This window comes from Physeter macrocephalus, unplaced genomic scaffold (genome assembly GCF_002837175.3).
Source record: "Physeter macrocephalus isolate SW-GA unplaced genomic scaffold, ASM283717v5 random_282, whole genome shotgun sequence".
Classification (NCBI taxonomy): Eukaryota; Metazoa; Chordata; class Mammalia; order Artiodactyla; family Physeteridae; genus Physeter; species Physeter macrocephalus.
In genome coordinates, this window is record NW_021145648.1 from 25,211 (window position 1) to 47,821 (window position 22,611).

The 22,611-nt window shown below is 60.5% G+C and overlaps 1 protein-coding gene across 1 annotated transcript in view; it reads left to right on the forward strand.

The window, feature by feature from the left end:
• The window catches only part of FAM20C (FAM20C golgi associated secretory pathway kinase), a 36,737-nt gene extending 15,090 nt beyond the window's left edge, over positions 1–21,647 (forward strand). Inside the window, exons 4-10 of the mRNA XM_007114865.3 lie at positions 12,845–12,937; positions 13,347–13,462; positions 18,760–18,940; positions 19,257–19,366; positions 19,525–19,606; positions 20,196–20,255; positions 20,776–21,647. Of these exons, the coding sequence (XP_007114927.2) occupies positions 12,845–12,937; positions 13,347–13,462; positions 18,760–18,940; positions 19,257–19,366; positions 19,525–19,606; positions 20,196–20,255; positions 20,776–21,025 (892 nt within the window). The 3' untranslated portion in view covers positions 21,026–21,647. The remainder of the gene's footprint in view (positions 1–12,844; positions 12,938–13,346; positions 13,463–18,759; positions 18,941–19,256; positions 19,367–19,524; positions 19,607–20,195; positions 20,256–20,775) is intronic.
• Positions 21,648–22,611: the final 964 nt, after the last annotated feature.

The window sequence follows — 22,611 nt, forward strand, 5'->3', positions numbered from 1 at the left end:
GAATCAGGAGTGGGAGGCCGGCCAGGGCTTGGTTCCAGGGTCTCGGACGTCAGGTCCCAGGCCTGTCAGGCACCATCAGGCCGAGGCTCGGCCGGCCGGGAACCCTGGACCCGGGGTCTCTGCTGGGGAGGCGCCCAGGCTGCCCACTCCTCCCAGAGGCATCGCACGTGAAGAGGCTCTAAGTACCTGCATTACTTTTGCAAAGAACAGGGGTGTGTGTGTGCGCGCGCGCACGCATCTCCCGGAGCAGCCATCCCTGAGCAGCTGTTTGGAGGCCCACGAGTTCCTCGTAGCCGAGGTGCACACACAGAGGCAGCTGCAGAAACCCCTTCTGGCCAGCCAGCCCTTCTCATCGCAGAAACGCGCGCCGCCCCCCAGCCCCAGCCTGGCCCGCCAGGGGGCAGCGCGGGCCTGAGAACAGGAAGTGCTGGAGGGCAGGGCCTCCCCTGGTGACTTCGACCTCAGCCTCCGAGCCCTGCTCAGGCCCCGGGCTGCGGCCCAGGGGCGCCGGTGGGCAGCCTCACTGAACGGCCTGCCCTCTAGGCCCCGCCAGGCCGCCCGATGACCAGTGTGTCCAGCTGGGTGTGGCGCTCAGACGGGCGCCCTCTCGGCCGTCTTCCCAGCGCTGCGCTGCCTCTGGGGTAGTGACACGGTGGTCCAGACCCACTGCCTGGCCCTGAGCAGGCCCTGCCCCTCGCTGGGGCGCCTCTGCACTAGGACTGCATCCAGCTGTCAAGAGCACTGGCCCGGGGGAGCCCACTTGCTACAGCCTCGTGGGGCGAGCTTCTCTGGGGCCAAAACGGGGCAGGAGTCGCAAGGGACTTGACTCTGTGAGGTTATCTGTCCCTGGAACAGTTATGTGGGAGGCGATTGGAGGGGCTGGCTCTTCCCTGACACCTCCTCCCTCCCCCTCCCTGCAGGGCTGGCAGGCAGAGGGGCTACGGTGGCGTTCTCCGTGGTCCCCACGTGGCCACCACGTCGGTGGACCTGGGGCTCTGTTCCTCGTTATCAAAGCGTGAAACCATTGCACGCTATTTGCACTCATCACTTTTACGAGGAGAGGATTTAAAGAGGCTCCGATGAAACGCTGTGCTACCCTGGCCGCCAGAGAGGGAGCCGTGGCCACGTTTATACTGCAACACAGGTGCCGCTACAGCCTTGCATGGTTAGCGGCTATCCCAGATTAATGTGTAAAATGCAGTTTTGTTGTCCATGACCCTGTACTGCATGTTGGTCTCCAGGACCAATTTATATATGAGTCAGACAGCACCGCTCCTATATTTAATCTCTTTTGATGCTCCCGTCAGACATGCCGCATGGATCCAGTACAGCGGAGGCTGGGCTGTGAGCTGCAGAGCTGCCTCCTTTGCTGAGAGAGGCAAGTGCCACCTCCTGTGGGCCCTGAGCTCCCCTGGGCCTCGGCGTCCTCGCCTGTAACAGGGGGCACACTAGGAACACAGCAGGGCAGCTGGGCTGGCTGCTTCCTCCCTGAGCCACTGTGGGATTTAAGTACAGATGGGGTCACTGGGTCGTTCTGGAACTCTGCACCCTGCTGGCCTGGTCTCATCACATCAGCTGGTCGCTGGTACCCAGAGTCCCCTTCCTGCACTTACCTTGAGGGAGGGCCCCACCTCGGCTCCGTATCCGGGGCTGCCCAGTGCCCTGCAGTTTGTCCACAACCTCAGTTGACCCCTCACGGAGCCCTGGGTGTGACCCATCTATGTCTCCAGTAAGCACAGGGCCTAGTAGACCCAGGGGAGCTTCGGGCTCCCAACTCCTGCAGTTAACGTGTACAGTCCAGCAGGGACGCTGTGCGGGGCTCCCGCGGGCTCAGAGCAGCACCTGGTGTCTCCACGTGGCCCCGGCCTGAAGGAGCAGGACCTCTGAGGGCCGTCCTGGCTGCTGCGGGGGGTGTAAACAGAAAACGTCCAGAGCTGCAGAGCCCGGTGCCCCAGGCCCCAGGGGGCCTCCTCGGCCAGCACAGGCCCTGTGACGGGTGGGTGGACGGGTCCTGCGGTTGGCCTGTGAGGGTCTGAGCATGCAGGGGGCTCTCCAGCAGCTATTCCAGGTCCGGTCCTTGGTCCGTGGTGCATCTCCACGGCGCCCTCCCCGTGCCGCTGGGAGTGATGAACAGACGCCATGTCTCACGTGGCTGTTCACCTCACAGGCCCCCAGTTGTAGGGCACTTAGGTGGTCTCCAATTTCGTGGGTTATTTTTATAGTCAGAAAGCCGTGGGCTTTATTAATTGAAAAACAAGTAGCAACCCATTACAGGCTTCTGAGAGACTCTCCCGAGCTTAGCAGCAGGGCAGAGCCGTTGGCCCAGTGGAGGCCCGGGGCAGAGCAGCCACGGCCCCGGCTGAGCCTGCACGGCCACCCCGGGCTCTCTGCCCGACAGCACCATCGGGACTCAGCTGTCCACCTGCGAGATCCACCGTCACTGAGAGCGAGCGTCCCGAGGAGACGAGGGGGCAGGAGAGGACTCTGGGGGACAGAGGGGCTCCCCTGAGATGTGGGGGGTTGTTGCCTGAGGAGCGTGGAGCCGGGCCTCGGGGAAGGAAGGGTCTCTGGAGGAGGGGCTTCTCCCGCTCCAATCCTTGCTTCGCTTCCAGGGTCCACTGCAAGCCTTCTCCCCGGGGTCCAAGGGTCCCCACGTGGAGGACATGGTTGCCCCCGACCAGCTGAGCTCTTAGGCCCCCAGGCAAGGCTGGCCTGGTGCTGCCCAGTCAGAGGCTCCCAAGGGTCCGAGGCAGGGGGACCTTGAGAACAGCACAGCACCACCGCCTCCCACGTGCCCTGGCTGCTGGCACACTCGAGCGCTGGGACGATTCTCTAGTTGGCCCCACTGCAGCCCCGGGGGCTCGTCATCCTCGCCCGTTCAGACAGGACCCAGAGGCTCAGGGAGGGAATGGCCGCCCGCAGAGCTGCGAGGCCAGCGTCGTGGCCCCAGGGGACCGCCCGCCCCGGGCTCCCAGGTGGCTGCATGTGGCCGGCCTGGCCGTTATGCTGGGCCGCTACTGTCCATGGGCTCGAGTGGCCAGGGCACGGTCACTCCGGCTCCCCAGACACCCTGCTGTTTCACCATCCACCAAAACTGCCTGATTCGGGCAACCTCCTGCAGCTGGGCATTCCTTTGCTTGACAAAAGAAAAGAAAGAGGAAATTATTAACAATTCTGTAGCAGTAGCAGGGAAGCAGGCAGGGAAATGCGTAAATGGTAAGAAGTTAGTAAAACCTGCAGAGAGCGCAGGTCTGGCCCCTGTGCCCTGCTTTGCCCCCATCGAGCAGGTGGGGGGCTGTGCCGTCTCCCAGTCCCCCCAGCCTCGTCAGGATGCCCGCCCCAGCTGAGCATGACAAATGTTTCCTTGGGAGCTTCTGGAAAAGATTATCCCCTTTGTTCAAATCAAAGCGAGCAAGTCATTTTTTCCGAAAACATCCTCCTGAACAGCAGCATGGAGATTCTCCCTGGTGTTAGGGTCTCTGGGGGCCGTCACTGAGCTGTCGTGAAAGGGGCAGAAGGTGAAAAGAAGGAAAGAAACTCTGGTCTTCATTCCCGCATGCCAGAGAAGAAACCAAGTCGGGCATCTCAAGAGCAGTTTGATCAGCTGGTTGTTTTTTACACCCTAAAAGGAAATTTTGCAGACCTGACATCTCCTTTAAAAGCCTCGAAAATAAGCTGGAATCGACCCCTACGCTCGGGATTGAGTTTGTTTTTTGTTCAGCAGGAAAGACAACATCACAGCAGTAGCCTTGGTGCTAAATATTTAATACACGATTTAGTAGATTTGAGCATCTTTTTTTAACCTTGAGTAAAAAGATGAGCGACGGAGCCTTAAATACGGAAAGAAGAACTAGGGGCCTGTGTTCATGGTTGCCAGGGACAGAGCATTCATTTACACTCTAATTTCATTCCTTAGTCACGTCCCCAAATTCCAGATGAGCTGGCAGAAAAGTATTTAAAACACAATAGATCTTAAACTTTCAAGCAAATCTCTCCCCCCCCCCACCCCCACCCTTTGCTTTGGAACGCAAGTCTGAGTCACTGCAATTATTTTTAAATGGAAACAATTTCGGACTTTCTTTGCAGTTACAGATCTTTGAATTGTTTTTAAATTGGTTTCCATGAAATTGACCATAAGAGGTTTGAATCTCTTCTGAGTTAATTTTTCCACCCAACCATAGTCAGCAACTTGTCCCCTGTGTCCTACTTTGAAGAGCTGTCGCCATGTCTCTTGGAGACCCAAAGGGAGGGGGATCGGCGGGTGTGAAGGCCCCTCGTGATCACCTGATGGCCGCAAATCGCTGATTATTGGTCCTGATGCTCTGGCTGTGGCTCACGGCGTGGCCGGTCGAGGCATGGGCAGGTCTGCGGGCGAGTAACAAGATGCTGGGGGAACCCGTCCTTGGGTGTGGTCATTATGAGGCCCATAGCCTTCAGGGAAATCCTCCGCCAAAAGAAAATAGGTTGGTGGGAGTGGACAACAGGTGCTGGAGGTTCTCAGTCGGAAGAGCGTGTTTTACCAAACAGATCCCCACCCCCGCAGGGGCCAGGACAAGCGTTGCCAAAACTGGCAGGAGATATTGACGGAAAGGTCTCGCCGAGGTAACTGCCAGGGAGAGGCCTCCTCTCCCTTCCAGAACGTCTACCAGCCGAAAACCTGATATTAAACAGCTTAATATGTCTCCTTAATGACACGGTGCTTGCTTTCTGCCGTGTGAGTGATGGGAAGATTGTCCGAGACAGAAAGGCTGATTTCTCCTCCTTGCCGGCGCCGGGTGAGCCCGGATCCACTGCGCGTTTTGGAGGAACGAGCAAGTGTCTGTCTCGTCAGGTGTTTTGCCCCTGAGGTTGGCCCGGGGACGGGAGCCAGAGCCTCGTCCCCGTGGTGGCCTCTGCCCCCAGGACATCAGGCCACCCAGTTAGGACAAGGGTCTTTGCAGAAGTGATGGAGTCAGGATCTTGGGGTGAGGCGGTCACCTTGGACCCCTGGATGGGCCCGAAATGCAGTCACGTGTGTTCTTGGTTTGGACCCAGAGAAACCAGAGGAGGGATGTGGTGATGGGGGCAGAGCTGGGGCCGAGGAAGCTGGAAGAGGCTGGAGGGACCCCCCCCAACCAACCCCCGGAGCCCCTGGGGGGAGTGTGACCCGCCCACGCCCTGACTTGGGATCCTGGTCCTCAGAACTGTGAGGGATGAACTCCTGCTGTGTGAAGCACATCTGTGGTCATCTGCTACAGTAGCTGCAGGACACCCACCCACGTGCCTGCTGGGCCCCCAGCTCCTGGAGCTAGGAGGAGCCATCCCAGGAGGCGGTGGGGATACAGACACCGCCAGGCTCTCCGCTCCGCGTGCCTCGCCCGGCTTTGCCGCTTCCCAGCGCGTGACCCGGCTACAGTGCCTCACCTGTGAGGTGGGTCTGGTCACACTGCCTGCCTTCCAGAGTCCTGACCTGCGTGCGTCAGTGTGAGTGGAGCGCTGACAGCGAGCCGGGTGCTAGAAAGTTCTACAGGAGAGTTTGCTGTCATCAGTAGCTTACTGAATAATGGACAGAAGAGGCTCAGAGGAGGCTGGGTGCACGGGGACCCAGGGTGGGACCCTCGGGAGCACCGCCGTCTGTCTGTGAGCATCTCCCGGCCGAGCGGGTACCTGCAGTGACACCTGAAGGGGTGCCCTTCGCGATTCTCACGTGGCCTTGGAAGTGCTCTCGTTCTTTCTGTCTCTGTCTTGCTGGGTCTGGGATGCCGGTCCTTCCGCACGACACACGAAAGGTGTATGCGTGGCCCACCTCTCTCTGGGCCTCAGTTTCCCATCTGGGCTCAGGGATCTCGGGGGCCCTTAGCTCTGACAAGGAGACGGAAAAGCCTGTGACAGCTGTGTGTGCCCTGGGAAAATCGCACAGTTGCCCTTTTTCCAAAGTTTCACCCGACGGTTTGCTGTTCTCTCTCCTGGCTCCCTCATCCCCATTCAGCTGGCCTTGGCTCGCCGTGTGCAACTCGGCGAGTCCGTCTCTGCACGGGTTGGTGGGGCAGCCAGCAGCAGGGGGGGACGGCGGGGCTCTGCTCCCCCCGGCGGCATCACCCCTGAGCAGTCTTACCTGCCCCACTTCACAGAGGCACCAAGGGCGCACCTGCTCCATCAGCCTGGAGAGGGTGGCAGCCAGGGCAGGCCTGTGTGAGCCGACCCTCCCCACCAGTCGTCCTCCCCGGGTGTCCGGTGGAGGGAAAATGGCCCGGCCTACTCCCCACACCAGTCCCCCATCTCAACCCAGGGTCCCCTTGGGCTAAAGCGGGGCCTTGGACCCCAGCGCCGGGCCCTGTATCGGGACCCCTCTGTTTGTGAGCTGAAACCTCTCACTGGCTGCGTCCTTGTCTGTAGGACGGGGACACTTCACAGGGGTCGTGAGGACCCAGGGAGTGAACTCAACGGAAAGCGCTTAGCAGGGCACTCAGCTCAGAGTAAGAGCCAGATAAATGCTGGCTTTTATTCCTTCATGGGTTTTGGTCATAAGCTGCCAATTTACTCTGTTTTTAATCAAAGCCAAAGTTTTCTGTTTTCCCACAAGTTAAAGAATGCTGAGATGTTGACAGTAGCAGTGGGACCAGCAGGGGGGCTGTTGGTCTGTGGGAGGGAAGAGGGGTCTGACAGCTGTTAAGAGGGGTGCAGCGGTGCAGACCTGCTGGGAGCTGGGCCAAGCGTCTGGCAGGAACTGGACGCACTGGTGGGCCCTTCCTCCCACCAGGAACCAGGACCTTTCCTGGGGACGTGGGGATGGTTCTTGCAGCCGAACCTCTGGGGCTGCAGCCCCTTGTCCGCTGTGAGCCTAGGCACCTGACCTGGCGGCTGGCAGCCAGCGTCTTCCGGCCTCACTGTGCCCAGACACGGTTCTGATCCCAGGGGAAACGCAGCCTTTCGAGACCCACACCCAGGGCCATGTCTGACTTTGGGGCCTAAAGAAAGAGCCTAGGACTGGGTCAGACACCCGGCTCCTGACCCAGGGCCGGCCATTTCCAGCCGTGTGACTCTGCAGACGTCGCTCCCCCTTTCCCAACCTCAGACGTCTGTGTCATTAAAACAGGGGCAAAGATCAGAGCCTTGAGGGGCGCCCCAAGGACAAATCGTACAGCCCAGGGAGGGCACACGATGCGCGTTGGATTCTGCTCCCTCGGCTTATGTGAAAACAGAGGTTCTTCTCTCAAAATGTTCTGCATCACTTCTTAAAAGTGTAACGCATTTCAGCGTGACCAGATCTGGAGGAAACAGACGGAATTTCACAACCTCTCCAAGGTTGCTAAATCACTGTGTCCTTTGTGCTGCTTTGGTGTTGCCAAAGATTCCATACGCCTTTCCTGTTGCTGTGGTAAAAAATTACCACAAATTTAGTGGCTTAAAGCAACACAAGCTTGGTCTCTTACGGTTCTGGAGGTCCGAAATCTAAAATGGATCTGTGGGCTGTGGGCTTCTGGAGGCTCTGGAGTTGGCCTTCTGCCGAGGAATGCAGGCGCCTCTAGAAGCTAGAGAAGGAAACAGATTCCCCCCCAGAGCCTCCATCTTCAGGGCCGCCAGTGTAACCTCTTCTGCCTTCAGGTCTCCCTGTGCTTCCCTCTTATAAGGATCCTTTTGATGACCTAGGGCCCATGCAGATAATCCAGGATAATCTCCTCATCTCAAGATCCTTAACTAAATCACATCTGCACAGTTCCTCTTGCCATTTACGGTAGCCGTATTCACAGATTCTGGGGATTTAGATCACAGATTTCCTGGGAGAGGTCAACATAGCAGTCATTCTCACTTTAGTATGAATAACCACAATTGGGTAGTATTGTGCTTCCTTCCGAGCTAAGGGAAGTCCCTCTAAAGGAAGGGGGTTTGGGTGTGGTCAGCTCTGGAGAGAGGCACATGCAGGAGGCCCCAAGAACTGGTCCAAGCAGCCTCTCGCTAGGGTTTAGCGGGTCTGGCCTTTGAGGGGATCAGGGACCGCCCTCCAGTGCCTGCTTTCTGGTGGCCTTGGGGCTCCATCTGACTGTCTGAGCCAGGTGGAGTGTGAAGTTCCAGGGCCTTCCTGAGAGGAGGAGTGGACCCGAACCTTCCTCGGACCCTGGCCCTTCCCACTTCCACCAGTTTCTACCTTTCTTCCCTTTTTAACCCGTCGCCATTGCCAAGGCCACCTTTCACGTCAGCAGACACCGAATCCGCGGTCTGCCTCGTTCCTCAGCTGCTGTCTGACCAGCAAGTCAGCCTTAACACCTTTTCATTTCCCTGCCTTGCAGTCCCGAGGCCAGGGCGCCCAGCTGGCCTCCGGAGCAGTGGGAGGGGGCTCCAGGTGCTGACTGCTCCACGTGTGAGGGCAGTGGGCCCCGGGAGGCGCCCCCGTCCCCAGTTCCTCGGAGATCTCAGCATATCCCAGGGGAGGGCTGCCGCCGGCATGGCTTCCTCTGAGTCCGCGGGGGAGGACCGTGACTCCTGGGCTCCAGGTGCCCGTTCCAGGAAGTGCTGGTTCCTGGCCCCTGGGCTCTCCGCCCCTCGTCAGGGCGAGCCCTGGGTGCTCAGCCAGCTCCAGACGGTCCGATAGCATCCCCTTTTCACATCCCCATGCCCTGCTCCCAGGAAGAAGCCTGGGGCGGGCCGCACCCCACACCTGCCCTCCTGCACCTGAGCACATCTTCCGCCGGGACACCTGGAGGAAGAAGAGGCTGCCAGGTGACCCGGTTCAGCCAAGTCCAGTCTCCTGCCTGGTGCTTTGGGTTCAGTAGTTTTCCAAAGTACCTGCTGTTCCCCAGTGCAGCCCAGGAAGTGGCAGGAAGCTGGCTGGCCCCCCATGGAGGGGATTATGGTCCACCTTCTCCCTACTCAGTGCAAGGAAAGAAATCCCAGTCTCCCCAGTGGGATGGGTGCCCCTGGCCCTGGCATCCCACAGACGCTCCCAGGTGGTCCCTTGCTCAGCACCTGCGCCCTGAGAGGTGCCAGCATCCTCCCCACAGCAGATAAACAGAACTCTGAGACTCCCTGAGTTCTCCCAGGCGTGAACTGGCTGGTAAGGACGTCCGCCAGGAGGTCAGCAGAGCTGCCTTCCTGTGAATGGCCCGGGGACGGAGGTGACAGGAAAACCCCAAGGCGGGAGATGGGACGGAACCAGGAACTGTTCTGGAACCTGGTCACGGTGCCTTCAGGAAGTGGCTGGGCTTTTCCCAGAGCAGCAGGTCTCAGAGCCACCTGCGTTCCACGTGTGTGACCTGCTCAGAGGGGTGGGCCAGTGTGAGGGACAGGGACCGAAGGCCAACGCACTGGTGATGGTGATGGTGGCCTGGCCGAGAAAGTGGAGGAACGAAGGTCCACTGGGAGGGCAGGCAGAGCCCTGTTGGGTCAGGGGAGCCATGAGCTAAGTGGAGAGGCAGAGCCTGGGAGACAGAGGGCAGAGAAGGACCCAGGCCCCAGCTTCCGCCCAGTGCGGATGTACGGGCAGACAGGGGCAGTCCTCCAGATCTGCACTGTCCAGGGCAGTAGCCACCAGCCACACACGCCTGTTTAGGTGTAAGTTAATTAAAGTAAAATGCGAAAGTTGGGTCCTGTGTCCAACATCTGGGTGTGACTGTGAGGTATAGAGCGTGTCCATCACCGAGGAAAGTCCTGCTGGGCTGGGGAGGGCAGTGCAGGCCACGCTGAGAAGCAGAGTCAGTGACCCGGAGCCCCTGGGTGGGGCGAGGGTGGCTGATCCCCCGGCAGCACAGGCGAGAGCTGTGCTGCCAGCCCCGGGCATGGGGCCTCTGAGGGCCCACAGCTTCGTACATTTTTGTAGGGTTCTCTTTGAGGGGCTCTGCCCCAGGAGCTGGTGGTGAGTTCTGATGTATTTTCCAACGAAAATAATTCTTAATTCCACAACAGACTGAAAAAATAAAAGGCCGGGGACGTATCAGGTGGGGTTTGCAGGCTGTGCAATTGGGAGACGCTGCCTTGCGGGGAGGGCTGTTCTGGGGTCTGCAGGGAAGAAATCTGGCTTAAATCTGCACCAGCCCTTTTCCAGTTAAAACGTCAAAGTCCGTAGAACCAGTGCTGTGCAGACAGTGCTTGGCTCGACCAGGGATTCTCAGCTGAGTCAACCACCACCTTCAATCTCAGAAATACCCAGTTCTCCAGCCGCTGCAGACCCAGGGCATGGGCGGCTTCCAGTGAGGGAGGCTCACATACTTAATTTGACCCACAGCGTTTTTTAAAAAAGGAAATTTACTTGCCGACATTTAAAAGTCAGGAGATTCCACCAGGAAGCCTGGACTTGGTTTCCTTGATGTCTCAGGAGCCCTGGCCGGCGTGGCCTTCCCTTCTCCCGGGTGCCGAGCAGTCCCCGCCCTGGGTGCCAGCCCCCTGCAGGGTCTGTGACTGGGAAATGCCCGCCAGCCACCTCCAGCTCAGCCGGGTGGCTAGGTGGCCTGTGCCTCGGTCACCGGCAGCCGTCTGCAGGGTGCCCCTGAGTGGCTCACACAGGGACTGGTGCAAGGCCGGGGTTGTCCCCGGCCAGGGTCCTGCCCAGGCCAGAGTTACACCAGCTGGAACTGTGAACGCTGGGCTGTTCCCAGAGTCACAAGCTGGTTCCCGGAAAGGCTGATTCAGGTGACGTTTGGGGAAGCACGGGGAAAGGGGCATGTCCCGTCAGGAGCTCTGAGAGCACGGGGGGCGAGGGGCCCCCCGGTGGATGTGCAGCCCGCTGGACTGAGGCCTGGGTCTGGTCCTCCCCGCGTGGCCTCAGTTTCCCGAGGGTGGCTCTCCAGAACTCAGTACCCGTGCGTGTGCGTGTGTGTTTAGCAGTGACGTCGGCTGGCGGTTGGGCCCAGATGCTCGGGGTTGGGGTGTCTCTGGCCAACTCGAGCTGCATTTTGGGGAGTAAGGACTCGGGGAAGCCAGGCTGGGAGAGTTACCCGGGGAAACGTGGTTAGCCTCCTGTCGCCGGCGCATTCAAGCCCGTACTGGACGGCCTCCGCCTTGAGTGGGAGGTGTGGGCCCGATCATGGGAGGCCCTTGACCCTCGTTGCCCAGCTCAGGGAAGATCGCTGGCATTCGGTAAGCTCTTCTTAGGCTGAGGGCTGGGTTTCCTCCCTGGGCGCCGCCAGGCGGTCTCCTGGGAAATTGTCCCCAGCGGTGGAGGCGGGGCGCGGAACGGACCTGGATCGCATGCAGGGAGCGTGTTCGCTCCCACGTGGCTTTGGACAGTGGGCAAACGCCCCAACATGTGAGGTCAAACGCTGGCCCTCACCTGGTTTGCCCCCAGGCGCCTGCTAAGCACTGATGTTTACAGGGTGACGTCCACCCTTCAGCAGAGTCCTGCACGTGGCCTCCCGTCCCTCGGCCAGGCAGAGGCGCTGTCTGCCGCACACGGTGGGGCTCGGCACACGAGAGCCGACAGGCTCCTGGAGCTCCTTAGTCCTCACATCCTGGGGGGATGAGGAGTCCGGGGAGGGCCAGGCGGCGCTCCCCTCCCCCACACACTGCGATGGGGGCAGCCGGCAGGGCTTCGCGGAGGCGGTGTGGGGCGGAGCGCACTGCTGTCTGCTCACCAGCCTGGGAGGGGAGGAGCCGGCAGTGGCCGAGCTCCCTGTGGCATCGTGGAAGGCTTGTGAGGGAGCTGCCTCGGGCGGCGGGGGGTCAGGCACTGAGAGCTTGGCCGCAGCCCTCACAGGTGCAGAGCGTGGCACGGTGCTGCGAACCCCGTGGACGAGGCTGCAGCACTTGTGAGCCTTCACGGCGCTCACCTGCGCTCCAGTGGGGCCGTTACCCGGACTCCAGACTCTTTTGACTGAGGACTCCTTTTGTGCTGGGAGCCTGAGGGCCTGGTGGGGTGGGACACACATTTGGGAATGCCGACTGAGCCTCTGGGAGACATGGAGGGAAGGTTTTTCCGGGGAGATGGAACAGCGGAGCGGAGGCCTCAGAGCAGGGGCCCAGGAGACAGTGTGGTGATCTCAGCTCCACTCAGGGACATGGTAAGACCCAGGGCAGGGGCAGAGGCAGGCCACTGGTCTTGAATGCCAGGGTGCCCTGGGGACACGGACAGCGGTCACCTCGTGGGCTTCAGAGACGGGTCCTGCCGTCCTCGTGCCTCCTGCACACCCCCAGGGAGCCTCTGTCCAGGCAGCAGGCGGGCAGCGAGAGCAGGTCGGGGTCAGTTTGCACAACCTGACCCGGGCCCCGGCTCACACGCGGGGAAGTCGCTGGCTCAGGGCGGGTCCTCTGCTACCTGGCCACCCTCGCCAGCAGCCTCTCCCGAGAATCTGCATTTGGTGGCCTGGATGGTGGGCGGTGTGGGGGGGTGTTGATCATCATTTAATAACCAGCCCCTGTGGTTATTAAAGCCTGATGGGCAGAGTCTGCCGATTTCCACGGTGCAGACGCTTCCAGGCTTCCGGCTCCCAGCACGAGGTCGCAGAGGTGGGCTGAGAACAGGTGTCCCAGCACGGTTTCCACCTGTAGACGAGAGGAGTAGCCTCACCTCAGGAAGTAGCTGGGGCATCGCGAGATCTAAGTGGTTATTCTGGAACACAACTTATTTAGCTGTAGGTTTATATAATTTAATTTTTTTTTTTTGTCGTCCGTGCCACACAGCTTGTGGGATCTACTTCCCCAACCAGGGATTGAACCCGCACCCTCGGCGGTGAAAGCTTGGAGTCCTAACCATTGGACCACCGGGGAATTCCCTATATAATTTAGTTTTTAACGATGACTACATTTAACGACTTGTTCCCAGAATCCTTGGGAATTTGACAGTGAGCTCCCCGGAGTTGGTACGAGCCACACGCACCCGGCCACTGGGAGGATTTCTCTTTGATAAACTCCTTCTGTTTTGTCCCATTTTCTCCAGGCAAACGAGGGAGCAGGAGACACCCCCTGACTTCTTCTATTTCTCCGATTACGAGAGGCACAACGCAGAGATCGCTGCCTTCCACCTGGACAGGTGAGCCCTCCCACCGGCACCCTCGCGGCATTGGCACCCCATGGCCGGGCCCTGCTGTGTGCCTGGCCGACGGGGGTTGCCCAGGTGACCCAGGGTAGAGAGCCGGCCGTCGGGAGTAAAGGAGAGAAAAGAGGAGACTCACAGGGCATCAGCCTCTCTGGCAAGACCAAAGGTCATGAGTCTCACAAAACTGGGCCCCTTCCCTCCGCGATCACCTGTCTCAGGGCAGCTCTGCCAGCAGAACGCACATTCTTTCTGGCCTCACAGGCCCCTTGCTGCTGGGGAGGAGGGTAGGCAGCCGATGTGAGGGGTCTGGGCCTAACGGAGGAGAGTGAGGTGTCCACTCAGCTCTGGTGGGAGCGGCTGGAGGGTATGGAGGTGAGGACTCCTTTCCCTGTCCTTCTGCCAGGATCCTGGACTTCCGCCGGGTCCCTCCCGTGGCCGGCAGGATGGTCAACATGACCAAGGAGATCCGGGACGTCACGCGGGACAAGAAGCTGTGGAGAACCTTCTTCATTTCCCCAGGTAATCTCATTGCCCAGGTAACCTGCCCCTGCGCCACGTGCGGCGCTGGCTTCAGCTGCTGTGTTCAAGTCACCGCGTGCCACGCACCCTGAGTCTAAAAGTTGCCAGAATGGTCTTGATCATTCCTGACTCCGCCCCCTGGGCCGGCATAGATGTTGTTTCTACCAAAGGCAAAAGGAAACTCGCAGCCTCTTGGGGGTTCTCCTCCACGTGGTCCAGCCAGAGGGGAACTCCGTTCTTTGGACTCCCCCAGATTTAAAACGCCCCAGCAAGACCCTCCCACAGTGGCAGGGGCCGTGCTGCCTCCCCCTCCTCCACCAAGTGCCGGCGGGGAGCAGCGACTTCACCTGGTCCCCTGGAGGGTTGGCCCTGGTTCCCCTGCACTCGGGTGCCCTGCACGCTCCATGTACCATGAGGTGCTGACGGTTATGAAAACCTTCAAGACTTCATATTATAAACTTAAATGCACACATAAACGTAAGTCACACTCTGCTGAGTTACCTGCCCCAGCCTGTTTCAGATGTGGCACTTGGGGCTCCACGATCCGCCCTTCCCTTTCCCAAGCGCTTCCTTTGCGCCAGGCCCCGCGCCGAGCTGTTCCAGGCACCCACGCTCACTAGGCCTGGGCCGTGGGGAACTCTCTTGTATTTCATCTTGGAACATTTTGAGCTGTCCCCGTGATGCCGGCAAAGCAGAGTGGAGTGACCCAGCGGGGACACCGAGATCCACGGAGAGTGGACCTCGCCCCCCGCTCCCCTGCAGGAATGCCTCGGCCATGCCTAGCACCACCCCAGTTAGTTCATGCCGACAGAAGCCACGTAAGGCCCTGGATTGCCTGTGTCTGAAGGCCTGCTGGCGAATAAAAGCCTGGCCTAGGAATTCCTTTCCTGTAGATTGATGTTCAGATTGACCTACTCAGCATGCTTCTAAGCGGCGTTCATAAATTCATCGGAACTGAGGCCCACACGTCCTTAATTTCATGAAGCTCCATGTTTGTCATCCAGTGCTCACCGAGAGCCTCGTCTGGTTCCTCCTCTCAGAGCCCGTAAGGAGAGGAAAGTAGGGCAGAACCCCACCCACCCGCCCGAGTCAGGATGGTTTTCATTCCCTTTTGCGTCAGTGTCTCACCCATGTGACCAGAAACCAAAGGGCAGAGTGAGAGCCTGTGTGTCGGGAGGGGTCTTTGAGGGCTTTCCGGTTGCCTTGCCTGTGCCCGAGCTGCGTGGACGGGTGGGACAGGCCTGTCCGGGGGCGTGTGCCCCGCCTCCGTCATGGCACAGGTGGGAAGGTTCAGGTGACGCAGCCACAGCGGCAGGAGCCCCAGCCTCGCCGAGCACCTGCGTGGGATTCCTCGCTCAGGCCCTGGGGTGGCCCGTCGTTTCCACATCCCCATTTTTAAATGGTTTAACTGACGTTTGGCGTCTGAACTGTCCCCACGGTCGAGATGGTGACCGTGTCCGTGCCCCAGAGTCCCCTCCCGCCCCTGCGTCGCCCCCGATGGCCTGGGACCCACCTTCTATCTGTGGCTTGGGTGGCTTCTGCCAGTGGAGGGTGGGTGGCGTGGGGCATGTTCTTTGTCTTTCCCTCGACCTGGTTATTTTGAGGGTCACCCGCACTGTTGCCGGTCCCCGCATTTTTCTCTTTCATTTCTGAGCTCTGTCCCGACAGTTGAGGGCCCTGAGCGGAAGGGATGCTGTAACTTGCCACAAGGAAAGGGAGGGATTGAAGTTTGAAATCTCGAGAAAGGGACACAAATCAAGGGGTTTCTGCGCTGGATTTCACTCCCTGTGGGGCAGAGGGGCCTCCGAGCCGAGGCCCGCTCCGTGTTCTGCTGGGGAAAGGCAGCCTTAGCCTGGGCTTTGAGTGGGGACTCCTTCCTACAACCAGAGGATGGAGTCAGTTGTTAGCCTAAGCAGATGAGCTGAGATGCTGGCGCCCCACCCCGTCCTCCGCACGAATCCTGACTGCCGGTCTCCCTGGTTGTCCCCGAGGACGCAGCCTGACGCCGTCCCCTTCCTCACCCCGAGCAGGGCCGGCACTCTGACTGCGGTCGGTCCCGACAGCTGGACCCACTCAGGCTCCCAGCTGCTTCCCAGGCCCGGCGGGTTGATCCGAGAATCCTGCTAGGCGCCCGAGTTCCCCGCCTGGGTCGCGCTCCTGAGCCCTCTCTGACCAGACCTGCCACTTCCGACGCCCACCCCCTCTGACCTGACTGTTTCTGTTCCCACCACCCTGCTCTGTCAGCCACATTTCTTCCTGAAAGCCCTGGGAAAGGTTTGGTTTTCTCTTAAGCAGCAGGATAACAGGAGCCAGCTTGATCTCATTTGAAAATGAAATCTGTTGGGATTCATCTGGACCACTTTGGCTCTGCTTGCACTTCTGCACCCATCGGAGGCCAAAATCGCCATAGATGCCGAGCTTCCCTGTAGACTTTAATCCACGCCCGCTCCCTTCCGCCTCCAAGGGCCTGGGTGGAGGGCAGGGAGCCCGAGGCGGTGAGAGGTGGAGGCGGCCCTCCTGCCGGCGGGCCCGGGGCAGCAGTGGGCGGCCGGAGGTGCAGGGCTACGTTGGACCGTGGGACAGCTGAGCGCCTGCCACTGTGGGGCTGCGCGGAGGCCAGGAGCTGGAGCCCACGTCACCTATGGAACACGTTCCTCGTGCTTTCCCGGCAGATGTCTATGACGTGCCTCATATCCTGAGATCAGCCCGCGTCCTTCCATGCAAATCTGTGGGCTTCTACAGGGGCCCCGTGTGAACCCCCCAGGAGCCTCTCCTGCCCCCTCCCAGCCACTCAGCCCCACTTTTAAATCGGCTCTTTTCCTGCTATGTCGGCCGCGGTCTGGCTGGGTGGTCACTGGGCCTCTGTCCACACACTGTGGTCAGCGTCCAGTCAGAATCCCACTGAGGGCCAGAGGGGTTCCCAGAACTGCACCCGGGCATCCTCAGGCCCCTCCCCAGAAGCCCTGCCCCACGTGACATCTTGGCAGCCTCCAGCCGGCAAACCCCTGAAACATTCAGAGAACGGCGTGCCTGGACCCCCCGGGACCCTCAGGCTGGCAGGTGTTGGGACCTCCTGATCCTCTCAGAGACGAGGCTCCCTGCGCAGGCAGCGCATCTCATCCAAGTCCTCTGGGGGCTGGAGCAGGCAGGCCCTCCTTGTTATCTGGCCCCGGCCACCCCGAGCTGTCTGTCTTGAGTGTCATTATTAAGATGAGCCAGGACTACCTCTTCAAGCCCCCTCCTCTCCACGTGCAGGGCACTGCCGTGACCGGCCCCTCACCCCTCCCTCGGGTCACAGGTTTAACACTCAGCCTCAAAACCGCCGCAGTCCCCGTTCAGAGGAGACCAAGGCACAGAGAGGTGAAGGGCCTCCCCCCAGGCTGCACAGCTGAGAAGCGAGAGGCTATGGGCCATCGGAGCCCCGCCCTGGACGTCCCTTTAGAGACTGGATTTGGTCTCTGATGAGGAAGAAGCCGTGGGCCCAAGGGACTGCCTCTCTTTTCACATGAATCCATCTAAAGCCAGCTTAGGCTATTAGAGGGACAAATTCCAGGGCTCAGAGAAGTATTTTCCTCCTGAAAATGGGCTGAGATTGAACTGTGTCTACACAGACGAGATCTCAGGCTGATCTTTCTTTGATCGCCCGACAGTCATGACTCAGCAGCAGCTGCGAGACCCTGAGGCGGGGGAAGCAGGGGGTGTGTGGGAGCTGTCTCCCATCCCCTGTCCCGACCTGGCTGAGACTCTGCGTGTTCAGAGGAGCCGCCGAGCCTGCGCTTCCATTCGAGGGGGTGTGACTGCTGCCCGTAGCCAGAGAAGGTCACAAGTGTCACTCGGGCGGGCTGTGCGGCAGGAGGGACGCCTGGCCCAGAAGCCAGCCGTTCACACGGGGAAGGGGGCTTTGCAGTGGTGCCGGGGGCCCCGGCCCTGTATTTCTGCACACCCCAGGCTCGGGGTTTGTTTTTCCAGCAAAGGAAGGAGGTGATTGACCCTGAGAACATGGTTCGGTTGGTAAATGCACGGACAGACCCAGCGCTCCCAGCACCGAGGCGTGGCTGCGGCCTGCTCCCAGCCCAGCGCTTCTCAAATCACTCTCCTCTGTGGGGAAGTACTCCACGCGTCACCAGCCCAGCACTTGAAGCGGGCCGTTGAGTGGTTTTTAGAACATTCTCAGTGCTGTGCAAGTCACTACTATCCGATTCCAGGACATTTGCTCACCCCAAGAGAGCCCCCGTCCCTATTCAAAGTCACCCCCACTCTGCCCCGGCAGCTGCCAGTGTTTCCCCGTGGACTTGCCTGTTCCCAGTGTTTCACGTAAGCGGTGTCTGGCTTCACCCACTGGGCGTAATGCTCATGCTTCATCCACGTGGCAGCAGGTGTTACGCTTCATTCCTTTTGTGGTTTAATATTGTTCCACTTTACGGATGAACCACACTGTTTATCCGCCCATCCCTTGACGAGCATGTGGGTTGGTTCCACTCTGACTGCCGGAATGGCCTGCTGTGAACATCTGTGTGCAAGTGTCTGTGTGGATGTGTCTTCATTCCTCTCGGGCGTGTGCCTGGGAGTGGGATGGCCGGGTCATGTGGTAGTTCTGTGTCCAACTTTCTGACTGTTTTTCGCAGCAGCTGCACCATTTGACGTTCCCACCAGCACTGTGTTAGGGATCCAGTTTCTCCACACCCTCAACACACTAGTTATTATCTGTTCTTTTGATCAAAACCATCCCACTGGTTGAGAAATTGTGGATTTGATTTGCATTTCCCTGGTAACTAACAGTGTCGAGCATCTTTTCATGTCCTTGTCGGCCATTTCTGTATTTTCTTTGGAGAAATACCCTTTGAACCCCTTTGCCCGTTTATTGATTGGGTTGTTCATCTTTTCATTACTGAGACGTAAGAGCTCTTCTGTGTGTAAATACCGGATGCTTATTAGCTTACGGTTTGCAAGCGTCTCCCCCCCGGCTGAGTCTCACTTTTTTTCCCTGTATGAGGGCCTTTTTCAAGCCACTGGGCAGAATCTCCACAGGCTCCAGACTTAGTTTCGAGGGTGACGAGAAAGTGCTCGGGTTCAGATCCGAGCTCTAAGCCCCGAGCTGTCTGGCCCCGTGGTCTGTGACGCGGGGTTGGAGCAGGCGGCTGAGGTCAAGCGTGCGAGTGTGGGTGAGCCCCGCCCAGGGCGGGACGCGTCGGACGTGGCGCAGACACGCTGGCCCAGGACGGATGCCCGGGGCGGGGGGTGCTGGCACGGGGACGCTGCCCGAGGGGCCCCACTGACTGTGTGCCCCCTGCCTGCAGCCAACAACATCTGCTTCTACGGGGAGTGCCCCTACTACTGCTCCACGGAGCACGCCCTGTGCGGGAAGCCAGACCAGATCGAGGGCTCGCTGGCTGCCTTTCTGCCTGACCTGTCCCTGGCCAAGAGGAAGACCTGGCGGAACCCATGGCGACGCTCATACCACAAGCGCAAGAAGGCAGAGTGAGTCGGGGGCACGTTGGGCCGGGGCCTCCAGAGGACTGGCTTCTTTGCAAGTGTGCTATCCAGCCCCACAAATACGTGGCATCCGCGTGGTGGGGCTCCATCACCTCCCAGCCCCATGCTCCTGTTAATGCAGCCTCAGCCCACCGCTGGTGGGTACCATCTGCAGACACTCTGTTCTGCGGCGACACCTTTTCTCACCCGGTCCCTGTTGCTGCCCCGTGAACCGGTGTACTGAGCTGGGCAGCCCCAGAGGTTGGTTGGGTCCTCCTTGTCTACAGAGGTGCCCGCCCTTCTCATGCCGGCTCCCCTGCAGGTGGGAAGTGGACCCTGACTACTGCGAGGAGGTGAAGCAGACGCCCCCCTACGACAGCAGCCACCGCATCCTGGACGTCATGGACATGACCATCTTCGACTTCCTCATGGGTATGTCCGGGGCCACCGGCCTGCCCTGGGAACGCCTGACACAGGTCCAGCTACCGTGGTCCTGCTGGTACCCGGTTCTGCCGGCTTGGAGGCCAGACGGGGGAGGGAGGGGACGCCTCTGAGATGCACACAGGCTCCCAGCAGGCTTGTCCCTACAGGAAACATGGACCGCCATCACTATGAGACCTTCGAGAAGTTTGGGAACAAGACGTTTATCATCCACTTGGACAATGGGAGAGGGTGAGTCCTTCCAGACGCGGCGAAGGGCTGGCCGTGTCCCCACCCAGAGCTGGGGGAGCAGGCGCTCTGTGGGGAGGGACGGCACGGCCCCCAAAGGCCCCCGTATGTGACACAGGGTTCTGGCCAGGACTCCTGTGAGCCTGTGAGCTGGGGAGACTGAGGCCTGGAGTGGGTGTGTGTGCAGGGGACAGGCCACTCCAGTGGTCAGAGCTGCAAGTTCTCAGACGCCTCAGGGGAATCAGCTCTGGGCACCTGGGCAGTTGCGTCTGTGGGTCACTCGTTCCCAGCTGTAGAAGACGCCCGTGCAGCTAGACCCTAGGCCGACCCGCCCTCGAGCCTTCTCCGCTCAGCCTGCCCAGGCCCCTCACTTCCGAACTTCTGCTCAGCCCGGTGGCCAGGTCAGGCCGCTTTCAGCCACCTGCCTCGTCCCAGGCCCTGCACCCGGGGCTGGACAGCAGGGACCAGGCCCACGCACTGCCAGGCTGGGCCCACGCGGGGCTGCTCTGACGCTCCTGTCCCCGTGCTTGGGCTCTGCGCACGGTGTCCCCCTGCGAGTGGCCTCTCCACAGCTCTGCTCCTCTTCCTGCAGGTTTGGAAAATACTCCCACGACGAGCTTTCCATCCTGGTGCCTTTACAGCAGTGCTGCAGGTGCGGCTCTGCCCCTCCCCGAGGGCCCCACCCCTGGGCTGGCCCTGTCACTGCACAGGAGGCCCGTCCCCACCCCGGCAGTTCCCAGAGCTCCTCCCGGGACCCAGCCCCCTGTCACCGGAATAGCCCACCTTGCAGCGGAAGACACGAAGCCCCGGGCTCCCGCTCTGCCACCCGTCGGGGCTCCCAGCCCAGCCCCTCCTTTAGCAGATGGGGAGACAGGCTGTGGGGCTAAACACCTGCTCGGCTCCGGGGCAGCTCCGTGTCGCCGGGCCCAGACAACAAGCAAGCCAAGCCGGGGCTGCCTCCCTCCCCTGTACCATCTGCCGGGAGTAACGGGCCCGTTGGACACCGCTGGGCCCACACGGGCCCCCCTTGGAGGCAGGACCCTCACCGCGTGCTTCGGAGAGGCCGGGGCTGGAGCGGGCCAGGGGCTGAGCCGGCACCCCTGCTCGGGGCAGCTGCAGCTGGCGGCCAGGCTCCTCCCCCCAGTGCCGGCCTGACGTCATTCTCCCTGCAGGATCAGGAGGTCCACGTACCTGCGGCTGCAGCTCCTGGCTAAGGAGGAGTACAAGCTGAGCCTGCTGCTGGCCGAGTCCCTGCGCAGGGACCGCGTGGCCCCCGTCCTGTACCAGCCGCACCTGGAGGCTCTGGACCGGCGGCTGCGCGTCGTGCTGCAGGCGGTCAGGCACTGCGTGGAGAAGGACGGGCTGCAGAGCGTCGTGGAGGACGACCTGAGCCCCGAGCACAGAGCCTCTGCCGGGAGGTAGTGACCGCGAGCCGTGGCCAGGCCAGCTGCCGGGGCACACGGGCCAGCGCTGGAGTGGACGGGCGGCCCGGGGACGCGTGTCCCTCACTTTCCAGGCCAGGGCGGGCCGGCGGGAGCGCTCTGCCCCCGCGGACAGGGGCGGCCTGGCGGTGGGCCACCACCCTTTTGTATGGAAAGGAAGTCTTTATTTACTATTTTGTATTTATACCTGGTGTAAATGTACGTAAATAGAGACATCTCTGCAGACCCCGACCACCCAGCAAATCACACGGAGGGCCGCCCAGCAGCGCCAAGTGCTCCCGCGAAGGGCTCCCACTCTGGACCGAACGTACAGTAAAAACGCTCCTCCCTCCCCGGGGCTGAGAGGTGTCGTCTGGGGCCGCAGAGGCTCCTGACGCTGTCACGGACTCACGCCGACAGATGAACACCGCGTAGCTTTGAGCGACGTGAAGGACCAGTTGTCTCCTGGCTGCCCAGCTGCCTTCGAGCACCTTCTGACTTGCTTTGGAAGCCTGTGCACGTGTGTGACACAGTCACGTGGCCGGGCAGCTGGGTGCTTTCACGGCATTTTCGTGGAATAGTTTGCAATGTGGTAAAAGTGCAATAAAGATTCAGCAAGTGTGTGCTGGGGGGCCTCGCTGGGGTCTGGGTCCCTCACTCCGTGGCGCTCAGCTGCCTGCCCACCCGCCCTCCAAAAGAGTGAGTCCTAGAACCAGGTGTGGCCCAGTGTCCAGGCTGGAAGGAGGGGCTTGACGCAGGCCTGAGGTGGGCCTTGGGGGGGCGGGGACGGCCCATCCCGCTCTGTGTGCAGCTGCTCCCTGAAGTCACACGTGGGCCCCAGAGTCTCTGCAGGCCTGGCACCACGTGGGCACCGTGTTTACCCAGCAGGAGCCAGGACAGTGCTGGCTGGACTGGCCATGGGGACGGCGAGGGAGGGGCTGAGCCAAGGGTGGCCTGGGAGAGCCAGCCCCCCAACGCCCTGCTGGAGGGAGGGGACACTGGCCTCCTCCCAGCCCGAAGGCTGGGGCGGTGGGCGGGGCCCAACCCTGGAGGACTCACGCGAGGAGCCGCGTGAACCTCGGTTCATGAAGCAGAGAAGTCACAGCCCCTGTGCCTTTTACTGGAGGTTCCCTCACCTGTCACCCCACAGATCTCCCCATGCGCACAGGAGGGGAGACCACGTGGGGATGCGGGGAGGACACGGCCGTCTGCAAGCCAGGAGAGAGGCCTCACCAGAAACAATCCCAGAACGGAGAGAAGAGTCTGTGTTTCAGCTGCGCCGTCTGTGGTGTCCTGGTACGGCACCCATGGCATGATCGGAAATACACCTGTGGTCTTTGTCCCCCATTGCTGACACAGAGCTTCTCAGTCCATCGGAATTCCCTGAGCTAAAGACAAAAGAGGAAGGGTGTGGGGGAAGCCAGTTACGGGGGTGACGAAGAAGAGCAGAAATGAGGGTGTGGTGGTTACGTGGATTTAAATCCGTGCTTCTCGCCAGTAAGAGTCTCTCCTGATTCAGATCCACCCCCGTTCAGGTACAGAGAGAGAGACACTTACGGAGGGAGATTTCCTTAACCGTGCGAACGT